At 41.5% G+C, this 20976-nt stretch overlaps 1 protein-coding gene across 1 annotated transcript in view; it reads left to right on the top strand.

The window, feature by feature from the left end:
* Nucleotides 1–5186: 5186 nt before the first annotated feature.
* SCIN (scinderin) overlaps nucleotides 5187–20976 on the top strand; it is a 52886-nt gene continuing 37096 nt past the window's right edge. The window contains exons 1-3 of the mRNA XM_083824316.1: nucleotides 5187–5718; nucleotides 11836–11990; nucleotides 12988–13149. Coding sequence (XP_083680442.1) covers nucleotides 5520–5718; nucleotides 11836–11990; nucleotides 12988–13149 — 516 coding nt within the window. The 5' untranslated portion in view covers nucleotides 5187–5519. The remainder of the gene's footprint in view (nucleotides 5719–11835; nucleotides 11991–12987; nucleotides 13150–20976) is intronic.

Genomic DNA, 20976 nt, shown 5'->3' with positions numbered 1-20976 from the left:
TTTATTTTCTGCCTCTTCAAAATGAAGAAATGCTGAGAGTATTCTTTGAAAGATATTGTGATGGGACTCTTATTAGTGATGCTAGGGTTTAGTGCTGGTATATTATTAATTAAATTAAATTAAATTTGGCAATTAAAGTTGGCTAATTCATAGTAGCTGACACAGCAACAAAATTCATAATTCTAAGGTGTGTTATTCTTGTGTAGTATGAAACCACTTTAGTCGTTCATTACTTGAAGTATAACAATGCATTTGAGCTTTAAGAAAACATGTGGGATCCAGAAAATATTCTCCTTTGGAAAATGTTTATTTTCCCAGGTAGGTGTACCAAATTCAAGAAACCTTCAGAAAGGCTTTTTTCAGAAAGTCAGAGAACTGAAAGTTTTCTCTCTCCTTACCATATTTCCCTTGCCTTTTTTTTTTTTTTTCTGTTTCAAATATTTGAGTGATTTAAGTAAGAGTTCAGGATCAGTTAATTAAAAACTAATTAACCTGTAAGTAAGTACTTCAAATTTTCTGTGGCCAATGAATGTATTTTAAAAATTAGTTTCAATACACAGGTTCCAAATCCAAAATGCATTCATATTTGAAATTTGATGAAAAATGTAATTTAAATACTGAGCCCAATACTTGCAAATATATGTTAAAGGGGAGTTACTCTGCACTTAAAAAGCAAACATACCACTATAGTGTTGCTTAAAACTACACACTAGGGCCCTTTATTTGCTCTGGACTTGGAGCATTGAAACTGGACCCATCTCTTGAAGGTACAGGAGGAACTTATTTTTACGTGAGGGGACTGGCTGCGACTCTGCATTCCTGTCCTCTGGTAGCCTCCTGACTCAAGCATTGCCGTTTAGGAGGAAAGCCAGCTTTCAGTCTTTCTTTGGAACATTGTAGCCTTGTTAAAGCCTCCCCTGCTGAAGCTGGGCTACTGAGCAGGATGATTTGAGGGACTGGTGAGTGAATGGAGAGAGTTAGCAAGAAGGAACACAACTCTACCATCTGGTTTTGATAACTTGGCTTTTAAAGCTGTGTGGCTTAATTCTCCTTCCACTTACACAATTTCAGTGATTTATTTTTTTTAAGAAGTATATTGGAAATAAAAAATTACATCATATCTGTGAACTGGCTTATTGTGTTTGGGATGAATCTGAAATGACTTGGTTGAGTTGTAATTCAGCAATAGAGCGGATGAGAGCAGGGTCTGACTTCTGTGACAGCTTGCATAGGAATGTGCTTTTGACACACATACTTTGTGTACACCAAACTTTGTAATATGAAACTAAATGATAAAACAAACTCATATAATCCTATTGTTCAGGAGGGTCATAGAGTTCAGGAGAGTATTTGGCATAAGTGTTGAAGAGGAAACCAGCTTTGTAGAAGGAAAGACTGAAAATTTGAAAATATTCTCACTCACTCTCTGCTCACGTTTCCCTTTTGCTCCTTCTATTGTTTCTTCCAGTAACTGTAATTCAGCGCAGGACATTAGACCTGTAGAAGGTCGTAGACTTAGGCAAACTATACTGAAAGGTAATCCTACAGGGAAAGATGCTTGAGCTCAGCTTCTGGGATTTTGTTTAGTGTCCCAGTGTGCATCACCTGGAAACAACACCTTGTTTTGCTGCAATCCTGATAGCCATAAAAATCAGAACTCAGTGCGTAGTGTTCTGTTTTTTCACATCTATAAACTCTCATGCCCACACCCTGCATATATGCAGTACATGACAACAATACTTCAAGGAAAAAAAAAAAAACTTAATAAATATGATAAAAAAACTTTGGAAGTAAATTAGAAAAATTAAATGGCAAACTTTTCCATAGTTTCTCAAAGTCTCTGGAACCATACCAAAGCTGTAAGCTCAATACAAATTTGAATCTCTGCTGTTTTAATTACCAGGGAAGGGGCAGGAACACCTTCTGATATTCCTGTGTGACTTAGGGCGTTGCACCAGGACATGAAAAAAAAAAAAAAAAAAAAGAAAGCAGGCATTTAAAGATGGCTGTACCTCAAGGGGTGCGGTCAAGCAGGTAGCAATGTGTGCTACTTTCTCCATAATTGTGCTCCCAGTCAATTAGCACTCAATTGCTATATCCACCCCCTGAGGAAAGGGTGTGAGGCAAAATATTTCCCTGTGTTACTTCAGTGCTAAAACAACACTGTGCCTTTGACATCGTTCTGACAGTTTATCAACAAAATAAAATCTTTAGGAAACTAGAATGGAAATCTTTGAAATGTCTAAAGTAGCCTGAAATTCCTTTATAGTGAAGTTTCTACTGAGCGTAACACTCACAGTTTGACCTGTGACTTCTGAGTCAGAAAAAATAATGCTATTTTGTAGCCCCTCTTCACCTCAATTACTACATGAAACAACAGGCAAAAGCAAATTAAAAGTAATTAAAAAAAAATCTTCCTGGATCTATGAATCCTTTTAAAAATCTCTTCTTTTTTTTTTTTTTTCCTCCAAAATTTCACTTTTGAATAACTGCATGTTAGAAAGCTTTTGAATATTTCACGTTACAAGAATCTGTGTAATGTTAACAGTGTCAATGCTTATTTTTGCTACAAAAACTAGATGGAAATAGTTCGAGACAAACAGCAGTACAACTTTCATAAAATGACAGGCTTACGTAACAGGAGTGAGATGGCAAAAGTGAGATTGCAAAAAGTGCTTGTGAACTGTACAAACAAATATCCTGGCACTCAACGATACAAACAACCCAAGATTTTCTTTGCTAGCAGCCAGTGAGTCACTACAGAGCACATCATTCTAGCAAAGCAAACTCGGGCATGAGAAAACTGTGCTGTCAGTGCTGACATCCTTTGTGTGTGAGCAGTGCCACAGAGTTCACTCCAAGACAAAGCAATTAAAATGTTCTTGTCTTTAACCTTTGTCCTTTGGTGTGGGATACTGGGCATGGCCAATGCTGGACAAATAGCACTGATGTGCATCTCACAGCAGCAAAAGGGTTACAGCTGAGAGTAGTATTTGGTCTGTCTGTTTAGCACATACATCTAGAATAAGGGGATGTAAATTAGAGCCAATGGCCTGTGCAATCTGTGCGCAAACAATCTTACCTTGGCAGGACAGGCAGGACAGGTTGGAGACGTGAAGCTGCATAATGCTAGCCTGGTCCGACTGAGCTCACATTTGGGCAAAACTAAGCAACACTTCCAAAGCAAGTGCAAGTTGCCAGCTTCAGGAGAAGTAATAAATGTGTACAATTATAGAGTTTGTGGTAAATTCTGCCTGGACTGGCTACAGCTAACTAATGCACAGTGTACGTGAGTAAAAGCGAAAAGAAGAACTGACATAAACGGGAGAGTAAAGAAATCACTTTGAATGTTTTGAAAGATCTGATAACATATTGAAATTGGAACTGCTGACTTTTTTTGGCTGGGGGTCGTGGTTGACAGCAAGTTGAATATGAGCCAGCAGTGTGCCCTGGCGGCCAGGAGGGCCAACCGTGTCCTGGGGTGCATCAAGCACGGCATCGCTAGTAGGTCAAGGGAGGTGATTGTCCCGCTCTACTCTGCGCTGGTGCGGCCTCACCTCGAGTACTGTGTGCAGTTCTGGGCACCACAGTATAAAAAGGACATGAAACTGTTGGAGAGTGTCCAGAGGAGGGCTACAAAGATGGTGAAAGGCCTGGAGGGGAAGACGTACGAGGAACGGCTGAGGTCACTGGGCCTGTTCAGCCTGGAGAAGAGGAGGCTGAGGGGAGACCTCATCACAGTCTACAACTTCCTCGTAAGGGGGTGTCGAGAGGCAGGAGACCTTTTCTCCATTAACACCAGTGACAGGACCCGCGGGAACGGGGTTAAGCTGAGGCAGGGGAAATTTAGGCTCGACATCAGGAGGGGGTTCTTCACAGAGAGGGTGGTTGCACACTGGAACAGGCTCCCCAGGGAAGTGGTCACTGCACCGAGCCTGTCTGAATTTAAGAAGAGATTGGACTGTGCACTTAGTCACATGGTCTGAACTTTTGGGTAGACCTGTGCGGTATCAAGAGTTGGACTTGATGATCCTTAAGGGTCCCTTCCAACTCAGGATATTCTATGATTCTATGATTCTATGATATTGAAACTGGAACTGCTGACTTTTTTTGGCTGCTCTTCCTAACACAGTTTTTCCTCTCCACAAGGTGAATATCCTGGAGAAGTATTTCATTTGGGACACACAGTGCTTTATCTAGCAAGTTCAGCCTCACCAGGTCCCAAGCCCTGGCAGAATGAGGATTGTAACACTTGGCTGTGAGCAGGTGAAGGTGAGCCATACCATGCTCGGCTGGGCCTTGGAAAAAGCAGGGCAGCTGCAGGTTCCCTTTTGTAACAGGGGACAGAGCACAGGCTGCCTCTGTGCCTGCATCTGGAAAGCTGATGGAAGGGTGCCCACCCAAATGGGAGATGGGAGCAGGTACAGCGTGCAACGGCCTCCCTTCCCTCGCCAGCTAAACGGTACACCAGGCTATAAAAAGAAGGCAGGGAAGATGGTTCAAAAGGATTTCTTAGATGTGGTGCTCCTTTTAACCCGTTGCCAGAGAAGATGCTCTCCAGCTGCTTTGTTGCATTTAGCAGTGCCTGTCCTTCCCTACTGCGGCAGCACCAATCTGCCCGCAGGTCGATACTTGCACTCTTGTATCCAGCTGCCAAAACAACCCAGTGGGGAAATCCTGAGCCTGAAAACTCAGCCAGGAGGATAAGATGATGGACCTAAACAGAGCCCTCTGTGAAATACATCTTTTGATACACTGACAGCGTGAACTTTATCTATCTGAATCCTATCCAGATTGATCTACCTCCTGTCAATATCAGATGAAAGCAGTGAGTTGCTACATACAATTTTCATGCTGTAATGGCCTGCCAGGATGACATACCGACCACTTATAAAGGAGACAGACAGGTGAGAAACGGGTTTAACCCATCTGGATTGTTGTTGCATTGTGCAGAGAAACGCCACCGTGATGCTCTTCGTCTGCTGAGAAAGGGAACCATACAATACACATCCTGGGCTTCGTCTGGAAACTTCAGAAAGATACAAGCTTTTTTCCCCCCCTCTTCCTGGCAATACTGGTCAAACAAAATAAAATTACTGGAGGAGAACTACGCTCCACCTTTCTAATCCGGGGGAACGAAATTGCCCAGCAGCAAGCGCAAGCTGTAAAACCTCTGCATTCAGAGCAGCTTATGAGACGGGATGCCAGAGCAGATAAGCGGCACAGCACGGGAACACCACGGCACTGGGCTGGCCCTGCTGCGCTTCTCTCCCCGCTTCTTTTTTCTCGTCTAACTCCTGAGCAGAGACAAATCACACCCTTGCAGCAGCAGAAGCGTGGCACGGTGTTTTCTGGGGGGCAGTCCCGGAGGCGTTTTAAAAGCCAGGGACCGAAAGCCGGGGCAGCCCAGCCTCTCGGGGACCGGGGCCGCCCCGCTCCGCCCCGCTCCGCCCGGGGGCCGTGCCGTGCCGGGCCCTATAAAGGCGGCCGTGGGGACACCCCCGTGTCCCGGCCGTGCCATGGCAGCGGGGCGGCCCCCGGCGGCCTTCTCTGGCGCCGGGCAGCGGAGCGGGCTGGAGGTGTGGCGGGTGGAGCGCCTGGAGCTGGTGCCGGTGCCCCCCAGCCACCACGGAGACTTCTTCGTGGGGGACGCGTACGTGGTGCTGAGCACCCGGCGCACCGCCACCGCCGTCGCCTACCGCCTGCACTACTGGCTCGGTGGGCAGCCGGCTGTCCGGGATGGGATGTGGGATGTGGGATGGGATGGATGGGACAGGGGCAGTAGGCAAGGCTGCTTCCCCTGCTGCCCGGCCGCGGGGGGGAGCGTGGGGGTCGCTGTCTCGCTTGGGTACCTGGGGGTGGTCTCGCCTTCCTTCTGCGGGGGCGCTTAGGGGAGGGGATGGGGTGCTGAGCCACGCTGCTGCTGGTGCTGAGGGGCTCTGGGGTTGGGAAAGGTGGGGGTGATGGGGAAAGGGTGTTTGCTTGCTTTGTGGTACTAGCTTGGAAAGGTACTGAAGGGTTAAATTCTAGTCTTGGCTGCATCAAACCAAGATTGTAGAGTGAAATCCTGCCTCTATCCAGGTGAAGTTTTCTTGCCTTTCTTTCTATTACGACCAAAATTCCAGCTCAGCCTTCTCCCTCTGATGTTATTATACTGCTTTGTGTCCAGATGCTGCCTTTCTCATAGAATCATGGAGGGGTCGGGGTTTGAAGGGACCTTAGAGACCATCTAATTCCAGCCCCCTGCCATGGGCAGGGACACCTCCCTCCAGACTAGGCTTTGCAGACCCATCCAACCTGGCCTTGAACACCCCCAGGGATGGGGCATCCACAGGTTCTCTGGGCAACCTGTGGTGTTGGGCAACCTCTGAGTGCAGAACTTCTTCCTTTTATCTAATCTAAATCTCTCCTCTTTTAGTTTAAAGCCATTACCCTTCGTCCTATCCTTACACTCCCTGACAATGAGTCCCTCCCCAGCTTTCCCGTAGGCTCCCTTTAGCTACTGGAAATTCACTATAAGGTCTCTCCGGAGCCTTCTCTTTTCCAGGCTGAACATCCCCAGCTCTCTCAGCCTGTCTTTGTAGGAGAGGTGCTCCAGCTCTCTGATCATCTTTGTGGCCGCCCTCTGGACTTGTTCTAATACTTCCATGCCCTTCATGTGCTGGGGGCACAGACACTGCATTCTCAGCTTGACTGATTTTGCTCTCTGATGATAGAGATTGCAGGTGAAGTCAGCAGGTTTTCTGTAAAACCGGTTCTCTTTAATATCAGCTGATAGCCTAGGAGAGCCCCTCCCAAAGCAACTGAGAGCACAGCATTAAGAGCAAAACAGAAGTCTGTCGTTTGGATGCACTGAATAGTTTGTGTTTTATATGACTTCCTCATCTGCTGGAGGCTTATGAGATTTCCTTGTCTAGTCACCAGGTCATCTGACCACAGTGGTTGTTGTGTGGCTGTCTGGGATCTATTTCTTCTTTTTTCACTCTCCTGAGGTTTGTGTTTGTAGGCAATTTGTGTTTGTAGGGAGCACGTAGAGACAGCTCAATGTGTATTAGTGTTAATGGGTTTGAGCTGCTGTGGATTTCATTGTGCTTTTGGATGCATTGAAGAATAGCAGAAAAAGCTGGGATTTTCTCCATAAATGTTTGGAGCTTGTTTAGTTTTGCATTTGTTATTAGTTACCCAGCTGGCATGCTGGGCAGTGTCTGACTGACAAGAGTATAATCATAGATGGCAGCATAAATGAATTTCTGGCAGATATTCCTCTATCAACAGCACTACTATTTAGTAGCAGGGTTTGGCTACTTATGCCTTTGCTAATGAAGTTAGAACCACTTATGCAGTAGTTAGTGTGGCAGACACGTCCCAGAGCAAGATGCAAGGGCTCTGCAACTGGACGTAAAGTCAGAGCAGTGGCTGACACCTGCAGTAATTAACACTTCTCTGCTATTGGCTAAAGACCTTTGGTTGTACATGTTGGTGCACGTATTTTGCTGATGTGGTGATATCCAGATATTGTAAATAGCTTTGGGTAATCTGGGCACGCATTTGTATGCACCTGGCAGGTTGGCAGTTATGTGGTAAAATGCTGGGAACTCCCTTCCTGCTTGCAGGGTTCCCCAGCAGTGGGGCAGAGAGGAACAAATGCTGCTGCAAGCCTAAAGTCAGCAGGAGTCCAGAACGTGCACAGGAAAGGGCAGTCACATCCAGGGCAGGAGCCTGAATTAGTTTGGTGTTTTTGCTGGCTGATTGTCACCACTGTTGCATACACTGAACTTCTCTCTCAGAGCAAACATTCCCTAACCTGTGGGCAAGGAGGATGTTGGTAAGGCCTTTCTGAAGACTTTCCATAAGCAATTTGTGAACAGTAGCAGCAGTCATTAAGAGTCAGACTGCGGGATGGAAAGAATTCATCTAAATTTAGATTGATGGAAACTGTGCAGGTTTTGTGCTTAGATACTTGCAAGGGCTTTGCCATTTGCTGACACCATTGTGACTCCTGCCAGAGATCTGTGGCACCTGTTACTCGGTGGACATTGTATGGTGGCTTTGAACAGATTCTGGCTTCACCATAAAAGACCCCAAACTCGGAGTGAAAGAAGAGCATTGAATTTCTATATTTGACAGCAGCAGACTTCCTCCTAATACCTTGCTTGGGCACACCCAGAGAACTAGAAGGAGGTCCAGACCATGGGTGAATGGCCTGTGAACATGATGCAGTCGTGTTCTGACTGGCACCCGTAGGTTAAAATGACCAAACTGTGCAAACTCTCACACCTGGGCAGGGTGTAAGCAGCCAGGAAGGAAGTGAGGACTTACTTCTTCCAAGATGCATCCCACACTTGCAGAATAGTTCTCCTTCATTTCTCCCCAGCTTTAATCTCCGTGTATATTTTAATAACCTAAGGTCTGCTCTTGTGCCAACAGAGTGGCACGGTGTAGTTGCATGCAAATGATTGAACTTTCTCCTTCTTCCCACTCTAATTTCTGTTTAAATAAGACTGGATGAGTTTCCAGAGTATTTATTTGGAGAATTAAGATGTCAACAGATGACACTAATATGCAGAATCTTCACTGGTTACAGCTTGTTGCAGTTTAGATGCTGGATCTTTGCCCTTTCACTTTTTTTTGCAAGTTAGGGTCTTTACTAGCATTGTATCCTAGGATTAGTTTGGGTTATTTTTTTTTTTTCAAATTCAGTACAATCCAGTGTTTCTCTTAAATGTATTCTCTCTTGAAATAGTCCATATGAAAAAATGCTGATAGATACACTCTAGCCGAAGTTATATTTCATCTCCATCTGTTAACTCATAAAAACAAAAGTCATTGTTAAAGAATTTAAATGTATAGCTTTCTTTATGTATTTACAAATGATGTACAAAAGTAAGAGGTGTGAATATAAAAAAACAAACTTGTCAGCCAATGGAGATCTGTTGGTTTAAATTGTACTGTCACGAGTATGGAGGCCGAGACACTCCCATATTTCTCGCCAGAGAAAAATAGTATTTTCCCTGGAAATAATAGCAGCAAAACAAACCAAACTGGTAGAACTACGGTTACTCAGCTTTTTGGTAAAATTCATTGGACCCAATTTTATTCTTTGCTTTAAAAAGTAAATCTGAATGCTGCAGCTGTAATATGCACTCAGACTGGGAACTGAAAAATGTTCCTGGCCTCCCCCATGTGTCTCACTTCCTCTGGCTAAATGGGGGAAAATACTTTCTCTTGAATATGTGTGGTTCCGGATCCCTTTTTTTTTTTTTTTTTTGGAACACGGAGAGCAGAGAGGTGCCTGATCATTTACTCCTAGAGAAATGCAATAAAGCGTAGAATCTGGAATTAACCAATAGTAATCAATTGGAAAACAAACTTACAAAGAAAACAAAAGTTACTAAATTCATTCACCAACTGTGCCTGGATGCTACCTACAATCAGAGTCATAAGGAGTCACAAATCCTTGTTCAATCTGTTTTTGTCATCTAATATTTACTCAGTTATTACTTTTTGCTCAAAACATACAATTTCACTATATGTTTATATAAACGGATGTTTATTTGGTCACTCGTGTCCATAAGAGGGTTTGTTTTAGGAAAAGAAACTTCAAATATGATGTAATTTTACTTAACTTCCCTTCACAGCTTTTGGCTTGGCGAAACTTGTGCCTGTGTACCCTAAAACTACACCTACGGGCAGCAGCGCTTTTCTGCTAACAGGTGCTGCAGTGATGCTAGCGTGGCCAAGCAGTCAGTGTGGATCTGTGTCTGTGGCAGCTGTATCCATTCTGAACTTTGCTGAGAGCCTGGCTTGGATTTCTGTGCTGGCACTTGAGAAGTGTGTTAGTAGCTAGCTACTGATCCATCTTCTGCTCAATGCAAAGCCTGTGCTAGCTCTGCAAGCAGACTGTCCACGCTTTGTGACAACCACTTCTGCACATAGCTCTGCCAGAGACACGGCTTTAGGGGTTCGACAGTTTGAATCTTTCAGGTTTGTTTCTAAAAACTTATTTGACTAGGGCTATTACTGTTATTAGCATGCTGCTATGACTTTTCCTGAAGTGAGCCTGACTGAGAGTATGTGATGATGAGCACATACAATTCCTACCTGAAGGGAGCTGTCTAGACTTGAAGCTGTCCCAAGTGGAAACAGCGTGAGCTGCCCTGTCATGAGGCTACCTGTGCGAGTAAGACTGGCTGTAGCCCACTTGAAATCATGCATGGTGTTTCTCTGCTATTTTTAACCCTTGTTCTCAGAGATTAAGTGATAAGATCTATTGAACCAGAAACTAGTCTGTGGATTTTATATAGCTGTTTGTGCCTTAAACTGTAAGATAAATCTGTTTTCCATGCAGCTAGAAAAACCCACATTTGGATTGATGCTCACTGGATTTTTTTTAAACAGGTTTTCGTTGACTGTTTTATTGCACAGCAACTGAGACTGAGCTTGGTAATGATTCTTATCTCTAACATTGTTCCCAAACCATTTTTCTTGAACCCTGAACCCTGTTGTGTAATTGCAAGCAATAAATCTGAAGGATATAGGGATCTAGTCCTAGTGGACATGAATAAATATATTAAAAACCAACCAAACAAAAAACCCCACTTTACCAGCAATCTTGAGGCACCCTGGTCTGACAGAGAACTTGTTGTGTAGCAACATGCTATTGCTAAGTGATGGAGATTTTTTTTTAGTTCTTGTATTATGTCCTGCCTTCCGTAATTTTTTTACCTTCTTTGGGCAGACTTCATGCTCTCCTCTTTCCTATGCCTCTTATTCTTTGGCATCCTTTCCCTACTTCATCCTTGCTGCTTTCATACCGAGACTTCCATTGCATTTGTGTCGCTACGAAAGCCGCACTGGTGGTGGCCACACTCTTCCTGGGAGAAGCAGAGGCGTTGGTGGGTGAAAAGGAGTTGTCTTGTGGCACTTGCAAAGGTGGGCCAGCTATGTCAGTGATTCACCTTGGGTAGCCCTGTCCCCTCCCCATGTTTTATCCTTTCCTAGTACTGAGAACTGGTGCTCATATAGCAGCTTCTTCATTGCTATACCCAAAAGAAAAATAAAAACTCCATAGAAAACCCTACTCTTCAAAAGTTCTCAAGAGAAGCCCATTTCTTGAGACTAGATCCTCCCAGCAATCTTCTTGAAACAATCGAGTGCTGAAAATGTGCATCAAAATGTATTGGCCCATGCTGGAAGTTTTGTTCTAATACACACTCTGCTTTGTAGTGTAATTAGGCCACCATCACGGTAGGTAAGGTGGCCATTTTGCCACATCTCTGGGAAGAGGCTGATAATTAAAAACTGTGATCTGATGAAGTGACTATCTGTAACCCAAAGCTGTTTTTCTCTTTCCTAGTTGTACCAGGTGACCTAACAGAAGATATCTTAGCAAAATACCTTTGCTTGCATTTTATAGTGTTAATAGGACTGCTCTCAGGAGTTACTTTAACTCTATCTATGGTTTGGCACGTTGTTTCTCATATAAACTATATCATTTACTATCTAATCAATTTTTTGATGTGACCTTTCTTGGTCTTTGCACTTAAAGTCCAAAATCTACCACAGACACTTGTCATGCTAAATTCACTTAATTAAAATATGCTGTTACTCAGAGATGGAGATTAAACGGACTTGGCTATTTTTCACCTCCTTTTCTGATAAAGACAGTTGAAATTTTTAAGAAATGGCATGGTTGAACATGTTTGGTGAAGAAGGTTATGATGCAGTGCCTTATTGCAACACGTGCCTGCTGAAGGCAGTGCTTGATTGTCACAGAATTCAAAGTTATATTGATTCTTTTTGAACGTATTTCATCTTCATCATGTTTTATTTCAGGGAAAGAATGTACCCAAGATGAAAGCACAGCTGCAGCTATCTTCACTGTTCAACTGGATGATTATTTAGGAGGAAAGCCTGTTCAGTGCAGAGAAATACAAGGATATGAGTCTACTGAGTTTGTGAGCTATTTCAAAGGAGGAATTAAATACAAGGTAAAGGGCCACCTGTCAAAATGTCTTCTAAAAATATATGTAACGTCATCCACCTCCCCACCCCCAGTAAAATCAAATATTCTGCTTTTTATTTGTTACTGGAAGTTTAACAATTATTAACGCTTAGTGGTTTTAGGCCTGAACTGCCTATCCAAAGCTGTAGGAGTCCCAGTATTTACATAGAGAGCATCAGTTTGTTTCAGTGCCCCTTCTGATACTGCAAACCTGTCTCAGACATGCTATCCATGCCCCACAGTCAAACCATCATGAAGTTTCATATTCTTGTGACTGAGGGAGCTCACAGTAGGGACTCTGTTTAGCAGATGGTCTGTCTTGCAGAAACAGTTTCCATGCTGCAGCCTGAGTAACTTAGTTCAAATGCAGAACCCAGTGTGCTTAAGTGCTTCAAAACATTAACAGTGGGAAAGACCAAAACCTCACTTTTGCCTAAAAATGATAATTATGCTGCACAGAAAGCTTCTATAGTCCTACTAAATATTTTTTTCCTTTAAGGTAGCTGGCAAAATCTCATGCTTTTCATGAAAATATTGTATTTTAAAATACTCTAGTGACAGCCTTTTTCACTTTGTCACAGACCGCTGAGATTTAAGTTGCGAAAATCTGTACAGGACTGGATATTCCTCTGCTTTCGCTCAGTCCTTATTTGATAATGTACTGCCTTTTGTCCTAACAGGGTGGTTTAGGATTACCGCATCTTCTGAATGATGTAGGAGGAGGTGCTTTCCCTTTCCCCATTCATATGAAACACGTTTGAAGGAGGGTGATATATCTTCCTGCAGATAAAGGCTCAGACCTGAGAGTTCAGCTGCAGAGGTGTTCCCCATGTCTGTCTGGTCTGTGGTCAGCACTATTAAAACAGTATATAATTCTGGCTTCCCTCTCACTGCATACACTTCTTCCTTTCTAGCTTCTCAGCAAAATGGTAAGTCTGGAGAATCAAGCTGAAGTAAAGCTTGCTGCTTTGTTTTCTATTCAGGCAGGTGGTGTCGCCTCTGGATTTAATCACGTTGTTACTAATGATCTGAGTGCCCAGAGGCTTCTGCATGTTAAGGGCCGGAGAGCTGTAAGAGCCACAGAAGTCCCCCTGGCTTGGACCAGCTTCAACAAAGGAGATTGTTTCATTATTGACCTTGGAACTGTAAGTCATTCCTAAAGCAATGCAATGGATACTGGAAAGTAGGAGATGCAGCATCCTTTTGAAAGTCTGAATAATACCCTGAAATGCACAACTGATTTGTCACTCACCCAAACTGACCAAAAAACCTCTGCTTTAGGAAATCAGTTATATTGTCACAACACTTTCAAAGTTCAAAACTGCCCTAAATGATTTCTGAAGCATGCACAGGCTATCATTCAAGAAACAGTTTTCTTCCCACTCAAGGCACTGAGGTGTTTTGTTTTTTTTGTTTTTATTTTTATTTGTGTGTGTGTGTATGTTTTTTTGTTTGTTTTTTTTAACTGTTTTAACCTTAAGCTGTTCATAGTAAGTCCTTTCTGACTTTGGCACTATCTACCAATGGGATCAGTGCTAGGGTTCAGAACAGAATGCAACTTGGACTTTTCCCTAAAAATAAACATTTCATCATATTTTAAAAATTTTAATTCACATTAAAGAAACAGCTGCAAGATATGTTATCATAACAACTTGTCATAAAATGTGTTGTAAAACTACTTTAGTATTTCAAGATATTACTTCTATCTGGAGTAGTGATCTTAAGAAACAAGACAGTATTGAGAAGCAGCCCCATACTGCAAGGCTTTCTGCTGAAAGCAATTAGGCTCAGTGTGGGAGAGGCTTAGTGTGGGAGTGTATGGACAGGTAAGAGAAGATAACCGTTTGCTTCAGATGACTGAGAGTATAGTACTGTCACCTTAAAATTCATGCTAACTTTTGGATACGAAAAGTAGAGTCTGGTATGTACTCCTCACTCTTTAGACACCAGTTATTGAATTGAAATTATTCTCATGCCTGATATACTGACATGTATAAAATATAGGAAAAGATCTCCAAGATCATCTTTCATTTCTAACCTTAATGAGTCTATGAAATAGTTTATCTGCAGGGTAGCAACTGCAGTTGATCTTCTTGGTTTTATTGCTTCACAAGGAAGTGGTCAGCTACTTCAGCAAGGTTTGATAAGAGTTCCTTAGCTTACTGAAAAGAGAGCTCTTCTAAACTCATGTTGTAATTTCTGCTTTTTCTGCAAAGCATCCCCTGATGTGACAACTGAAGATATTGGTATCACGTGGCCATATTGATTCTGTTACATTTTTATCATGCTTAGCCTTCAGATAGCACAGCAACCAGTATTTTCCTAACACTATTCCATCCCTCCTATGATGGTGTGGTTTGAGCACCTGATAGAGCCAAGTGATCAGTATCCAAAATGTTACCTCTAAATGTTTCACTGTAGTAAGGATGTGAAGAAGAGACACATAATAGATAATGTTTAAGAGTTAATCTGTGGGAGATGGGAAAGTTGGAATTAGCTGTCAACAGAAAATGCTGCTTTTGCAGGCAGGCTATCACAGGGCTTGAGTTTTCTGGTTTGGAGTTACCCTCCTACAGACATCATGTGGAAGCAGGTGTGCTTCAGTTCGACTTCTCCAGGCCCTTACTGTGCTAGAGTTAACCCAGTTCACCCGAAGTAATTACTAAAGTCCCACTGCAGACATGGCAAAGACACTGAAGTGCACCCTGGGTATGTAGAGGTGTCAGATGTATAGCTTGATGAGACCTGCTGAGAGGAGAGCACTGTCACTATCAATATAAATGTAAAAAGGCTTTAGATTCTGGGTTTCTAATGCTGAATGTACATTGTGAGCCTTTTCCTTTTTTAGTGCAACACCACTGGTTTCTGATTTCCTGACTGACGAGATAGAGGTTAAGCTGCAGTGCAGCCCTGTGCCTTTGTAGGAAGAAAGATTAGATGTGAACAATGTTTAGATCTTTACCAGATTATGGGGAATCAGTTAAAGCACACGACTGATAACAGTTCTTGGTCTTGCAATGCCAGTGGTATAAGGGACATAGGCTTTCTTGGATGTATAAACAAGTTAAGAAAAAGGTGTTTCGGCACCCATTTGCAGTAATTTCATTATAGGTTATTTGTAAACCAGAACTTTCTTGAGAGGAAATGGCAATGTCTGATACTTTAAGATGAAGGTGTGAAAGTAAAGCTGAAGTGAATGTAAAGCAAGTTTTATACCACACCTATTTCTCCAGATTTCCACTGTGACAGTGTATTTTTCTCAGAATTATATTTCAAGCTGACATAACTGTATTTCAGATTGAAATTTTCCATGACTAGAGGCCCATTGTAAGTGGGAGAGTCTTTAAAGGAGCTTTTAATCAAGGGGTCCTTTAAAAAAAAAATGGAACAAGTAGATTATTAATAGAAATAAAATGAATCTTTATTAAGGTTGCTCTTGAGTCTTGGGATTTCTCAGGGCACTGCTGAATCACTGTTAGAATAATGGACAGTAACTGCTTAAAGTAATGAGCTTATTGTCAGTGCTCTTACTATCAAAATATTGTAGTATGTCAAATAAGATGAACTTGCAAGATGTACTTTTCTTAATCTCTTAGCTAACAAGAAGGATGGTCTCCATGGCACTGCAAAACTACCCATGTAGTCCATTTCCTGTTGCATTTCATCAAGCCACTTATATAATAAAAAGTCATTTGTTTTCCCATTGAGCTCAATTACTGCAGTATGTTAAACCTCATGTTTGAACAGGTAAGGGAAAATTAAGAAAGGTAATAATCATGAATAAAACTATTATTGGCTGCTAAGTCTTCCCTCCTGGTGATAATTCCTTAAGTTGAAAGCATCTGTGCATTTCCAGATGGTTTCACATGTTCACAGTTCAGTTTCTGCTGGTTATTTCATGCCTAGATACGTTGCTTACTAAACCCCACTTTCAGAACTTAAAATTATCCTGCCCAGGTCTTATCTTGCCTACTGTGAACTGAGGCTGGAGCAGAAAACAGCTTCAGATGGCAGAGAAAATGCTGTCTTTGACAGGAAGGAAGGCAATGGCTACGGGTACTGTGGCTATGAACCTGGGAAGGTTCGGCTCCTGTGCCTTTAGGACAGGCAAGACAAGTACAGGGCAGTTGCTGAGAAGGCTTTGTACATGCCAAGTGACTACAGGGATTAGGAAGAGGGCTGCGTGCCACTTAGCATCTTAGAAAAAAGAGGAGGCAGCCCTTAAAATAAGGGTGCTGGTGGGGTGAAAAGTACCAAGCAGTTCTGAGATTGGACCTGATCTAGTTTCTTTCCCAAAGGCAGAATGCAGAAGGCTAGGTGATAACTATACCTGGTGTTAAGTGTAAACTGCATTCAGTTGTCCATCCTTCCCATTACTATGGTGGTGCTTATAAACCAATTCATAACAGCCAGGAGATTGCTGTTTTGAAATTCAAGAGCCTGCAGGATGCTTAAAGTACGGTGCAACAATGTGCATGACCTCTCAAGGGCTGTGTAAATTAAAAGTGAGAATTATGATATCAAAAACAAAAGTATGAGAATGAATCAATTTGTTATGTATTCATCAGTATGCTTCTACTTGACCTCCTGACATCATAGGTATGTCAAGTGTAAGAGCCATCTTATCTTCCATAGAGACACTTGATGAAATGTTAATAATAATGTACAGACCTCTTTTGTGCGGCAATTGCTTTTCATAAAAACTATGAACTTGCTATAGATCAAAACATTTACAAGAATAAAATTAACTTCTGCTTTCTAACAGTAAAAATCAAGAGGATGTAATTGTTTGAGGGTTATGACGATGGGGTATGATTCAGTATCACATTGCAAATTTACGAACTGTTCTACTTTCTTCTGTAATCTCCTCTTGCCTGCACTATCTCTTCTAGGTGGCTTTTCTTTTCCTTTAAGAAAGCAGTTTAGTCAGCATACTTACTGCTTTATAACAGTTGCTGTTTGGGAATAAATGACTGAAAGAGCAGATTCTTGCATGTGGGAGTTCATCACTGTAAGTTTCTCTTCCTAGTTGCTTTCCTTGGACCTGTCATGTCCAACTAGTCATGTCCTTTCTGTGTTATGTTTCTCCTACAACTAACTTCTTTGTCAGTTTCACCAAGCTGAAAGTTAGAATTTTGCTCAGGGGAGCAGGGAAATGCTAAACAAGTAGCAGAGCTTGAAGAACTAAACTAAATGGGCTTATTTACAGGTTAAAAATATGCTTGTAACTACACAGTGTAGCTTAGTAAGCAGGCATGCCATGTTTTTCTATAAATCTGTGAAGCAATTATTTTTAGTTTCAGTAATTTAACCTCCAGCATTCTGGAAGTTAAGTTATAGTCCCAAACTCATCAGATGGAGAAAAATGAATACTAAGCCGTTTTATTTCTTCAGTTAGTGTTCAGAGTTTGTAGTTCCCTTCCTTTCTAGGGACTAGAAAGCTTTCTTCCCTTTCCACACCCACTTGTATGCAGGAAAGTGGCTGAAACAGAGACCGTCATTAAGACTCAGACGACTTCTAATACATTCAGACTCATGATTCAGTTAGGTTAGTTTACTTCATGATGATGTAGAAAATCCAGATCCCCTGCTGCTTGAGCTGCTGGTACTCAGAATGAATATACTCCTGTTACTTACCCTTTAACACACTATGGTGTGGCAATAAATATTCCTGGAACAAGCTAGTAAAACAAGTGTGAGAGGAAAAATGAATGTAGTAGGTGTATGCCTGTGGTACATCTGGCTTATTTTTATCCTGACGATTTGTTCCAGTTGAACCAAGTGGGAGACTCCTAGACTGATTACAAAGGTGCTATTGTAATTATACTAGGGCTGGGCTCACGGTGGCCTCGGCAGCATTCTGACTGAAGGAATTCAGAGTTTGTTTTGGATTATCAAAACTCCACAACTTTCAGTGGTTCACTATATTGCAGCTTCAACAAATGAAAGGCAGATTTGATGTAGATTTGAAATGGTTATTTTTTTTTTTCCCTGCCTGTATCTGGAATTCAACAGTCAAGACAGGAAAAAACATTGAATAGTATTTAGAAATTGAGAAAACTGACCCAGAAGCCTACATTAAACTGGTTCAATCCAAACATTCTTTTTGATATATGTCCATTCCTGAAAAAGTCAGTGAAAAAGGTGCTGTGTTGTAGTCGCTTCGAAGTTTAACCACTCAGTTATTTTTCCCACCACTTGAACTTTGTTTTCTTAGTCTAGCACATGTTTTTGGTTAAAAAAGTTTCACACTCCTGCTTCAGGGCTCTCCATTTAAAGTTTCCAAAAAATTGTTTGAATTACAGACTCTAGGGTAATGTGCATATGTTTTACTTTTAAGGAGAACTGAAGGAATTAGAAGCATTTCTGTTCTGTGCAATTAATTTAAAAACATGGCTTTCCAAGTCTATTTACACGTTCTCATTTTGTTAGTCTAGTTACTTAGTGGATTAAAAGGAAAGATGTCAATAGAAAGAATTGTTTCAACTTTAATGAACTCGTGTTATCAAAACAGCTGTTTATTAATGACATGAAGAATGAATGGAGTCTCAGATGAGTGCTAGCCAATTAAGCTGATATAAACATAGAACCATGATAAGATACACAGAAAAGCTTTGCCAATATTCATGTGTGTTCAGGCTTTGCTTGTTTTTTTTCTGCCTCTCTAGAAGTGGCATCTTAAGCTCACTCAATGTTGCAATATTTTCACCCACTTTCAATAGGAGTGCCACCCGCTTTGGGCACTCCTGCACCACTGCTCCTCTCCTCCTGACCTATCATTCTTCACAAGCTTCATCAGATTTTCTTCCAACTGAAACCAGTGCAGTAGCTTTGTTGTTAGTTGCCCAGGCTTTGATCTGATTCTATCTACAAACATATGCAGCTAAACCTAAGACAAGAGAGGAATCAAGGCAATAACTTCACAAAACTTTTCTTGCTTTTAGCCCTTTTGTACGAGTTGTGGGTGTAAAGATAATGTGGCCTGGTGTTCCACATTAAAAAAACAACAACAACAAACTTCAGCTGAGTGTGCTCATTCATTTGCACTAATCCCTTCTTTGTATCTGTGTCTCTATACCTTAATGTAGTTCAGAGAAACAGAAACATCATCCTGATGTTAAGTACAGGATGCCAACAAGTATCCACAGTATAGATCTAGCTGACTCCTAAGAGTGGTATTTTTATTTATTTTAACTGACGTGCAATTACATTCTAGGAGCATGTTCTAGTGTAGAAGTAGGCAAAAGTGGATGAGTTTAGGACACATCAGGGCTTGCCAACAAAGAATGGAGACACACTGACATGTGATACTTGACTTAATCTTTCCTTAAAGCTTCATTTTTTTATTTTAACACTTTAGAGTTTGTGGACCTATTTTAGACATCTCATTTTAGACTTTTTTTTTCCTACCAAAATTGAAGTTTCACAACAAATTTCCTTGAAATTAATTTTGAAACATATTTAATTTACTTAGCTTTGTAATGTATCTTCCCATAGGAGAATGCAAATCAGCAATACAGTGTGGACATGGGAATTTGAACAAAGATATAGGATTAAAACATTTATGTTCAGGACGTGTTTGTAGCCAGAATGAAAATTTTTCATGGATGTAAGCTTTCTGACTTTTGCTTTCTTCATCCTTGCTAAGATTCACAGAAAAGACACAGGGATACAGACAGTGTTTTCACTTGCGTCCAAACTGAGCAGGCTGCCAGTTGAATACAGAGGTGTCTGTGTTAGAGGGGAAAACTTTTTTATATCACTTTTGAAATAAGCAATTTTGTTTTTCCTCCTCTTGCTCTACATGCCATTTGGCGCTGGAGCAGGAAGCAGGACATACACTTTCACAGTCATGCTGCGTACAGGGAACAGTGCCAAAGTACTATTACTCAGTTACACGAGCCATACATAATCACCCTGCAGCATGTTTCTGTATAGAAACCAAGTGTTGGGTTATTTAACACGCTGTGTAAATTTTGTGTTATTTGCCCAAGGTCTCTCTGCAGCCCAGCAGCTACCAGGAATAAAAGCTCTGACTCTACAGTGCTACTGTGCACTATGAGAAGACCCAACCATGTGTCACCCAAATGCACAGATCAGAAGACCTTGCTATGACTGCTGTGTGATACAGACCCTGATACATTCCTGATCTCTCTCAGCAGCCCTGGAGCGGTCACTGTGATGAGCCATGGTAACACTTTCTCACCCTGAGCTGCTGACTGGCCAGCTGTGATCAAGTAGAGTATTGGTATCGACTGCCAGCAATATTGGGTAGCAGAATAGCTCTCTTCCACAGCATCTCTCTTAAACACTGTTAAACAGATTAAAAAAAAAAAAAAAAAAACCCACTGGTGCAACCTTCTGAAAATAAACTGGGCTTGGCAAAGGAATTACTGATGAATGAAGTTCCTTTTCTTCTTTTGAGATGAGTGAAAACTTGAAGTCTATTTTCGTTTTATTGGAAACAATTTTTGTCAGCCTGCCAATTCCAAATATGGCTTGCAAAACAAAGCTAAAAATAGTGAATTTATAGTACAACTAAGAAATTGTGAAGCCACTGAAACTAAAGGTAAATGCTACATTATAGCCCTTATTTAGTTCTTATGTATACATAGGTCTAAACAAATACATGAATAATAATAAAATATAAGCCAAAACCTCAGTAGCATGTTGGATGTAGTTAGATAGCTAGCTGACTTTGGATATATATTTAGGTAAATCTAAATATTAGCCTTGCCAAGAGTGACTCTAGCTTTTAAACATCTTTCTTTTTTTTTCTGAGATTAAATGTTAAAACCCATTTTGCTTAGAGAATGAAGTGAGCAAACTGTCAGGAAGACAATCTTATAAATATCCACCTGAACCTCTATCATGAGGCTTCAAAATAAGATACTTAAAAATAATTGAGAAAATTATTTTACTTTAGAATTAAAGGATAAGTAAATCTAAGCTCCTGAAGGCTCGTAGCACTG

Source organism: Anser anser, assembly GCF_964211835.1.
Source record: "Anser anser genome assembly, chromosome: 2".
NCBI classification, from domain to species: Eukaryota; Metazoa; Chordata; class Aves; order Anseriformes; family Anatidae; genus Anser; species Anser anser.
The sequence above is the reverse complement of the archived record's forward strand: the minus strand, read 5'-3'. Positions and strand labels throughout refer to the sequence as shown.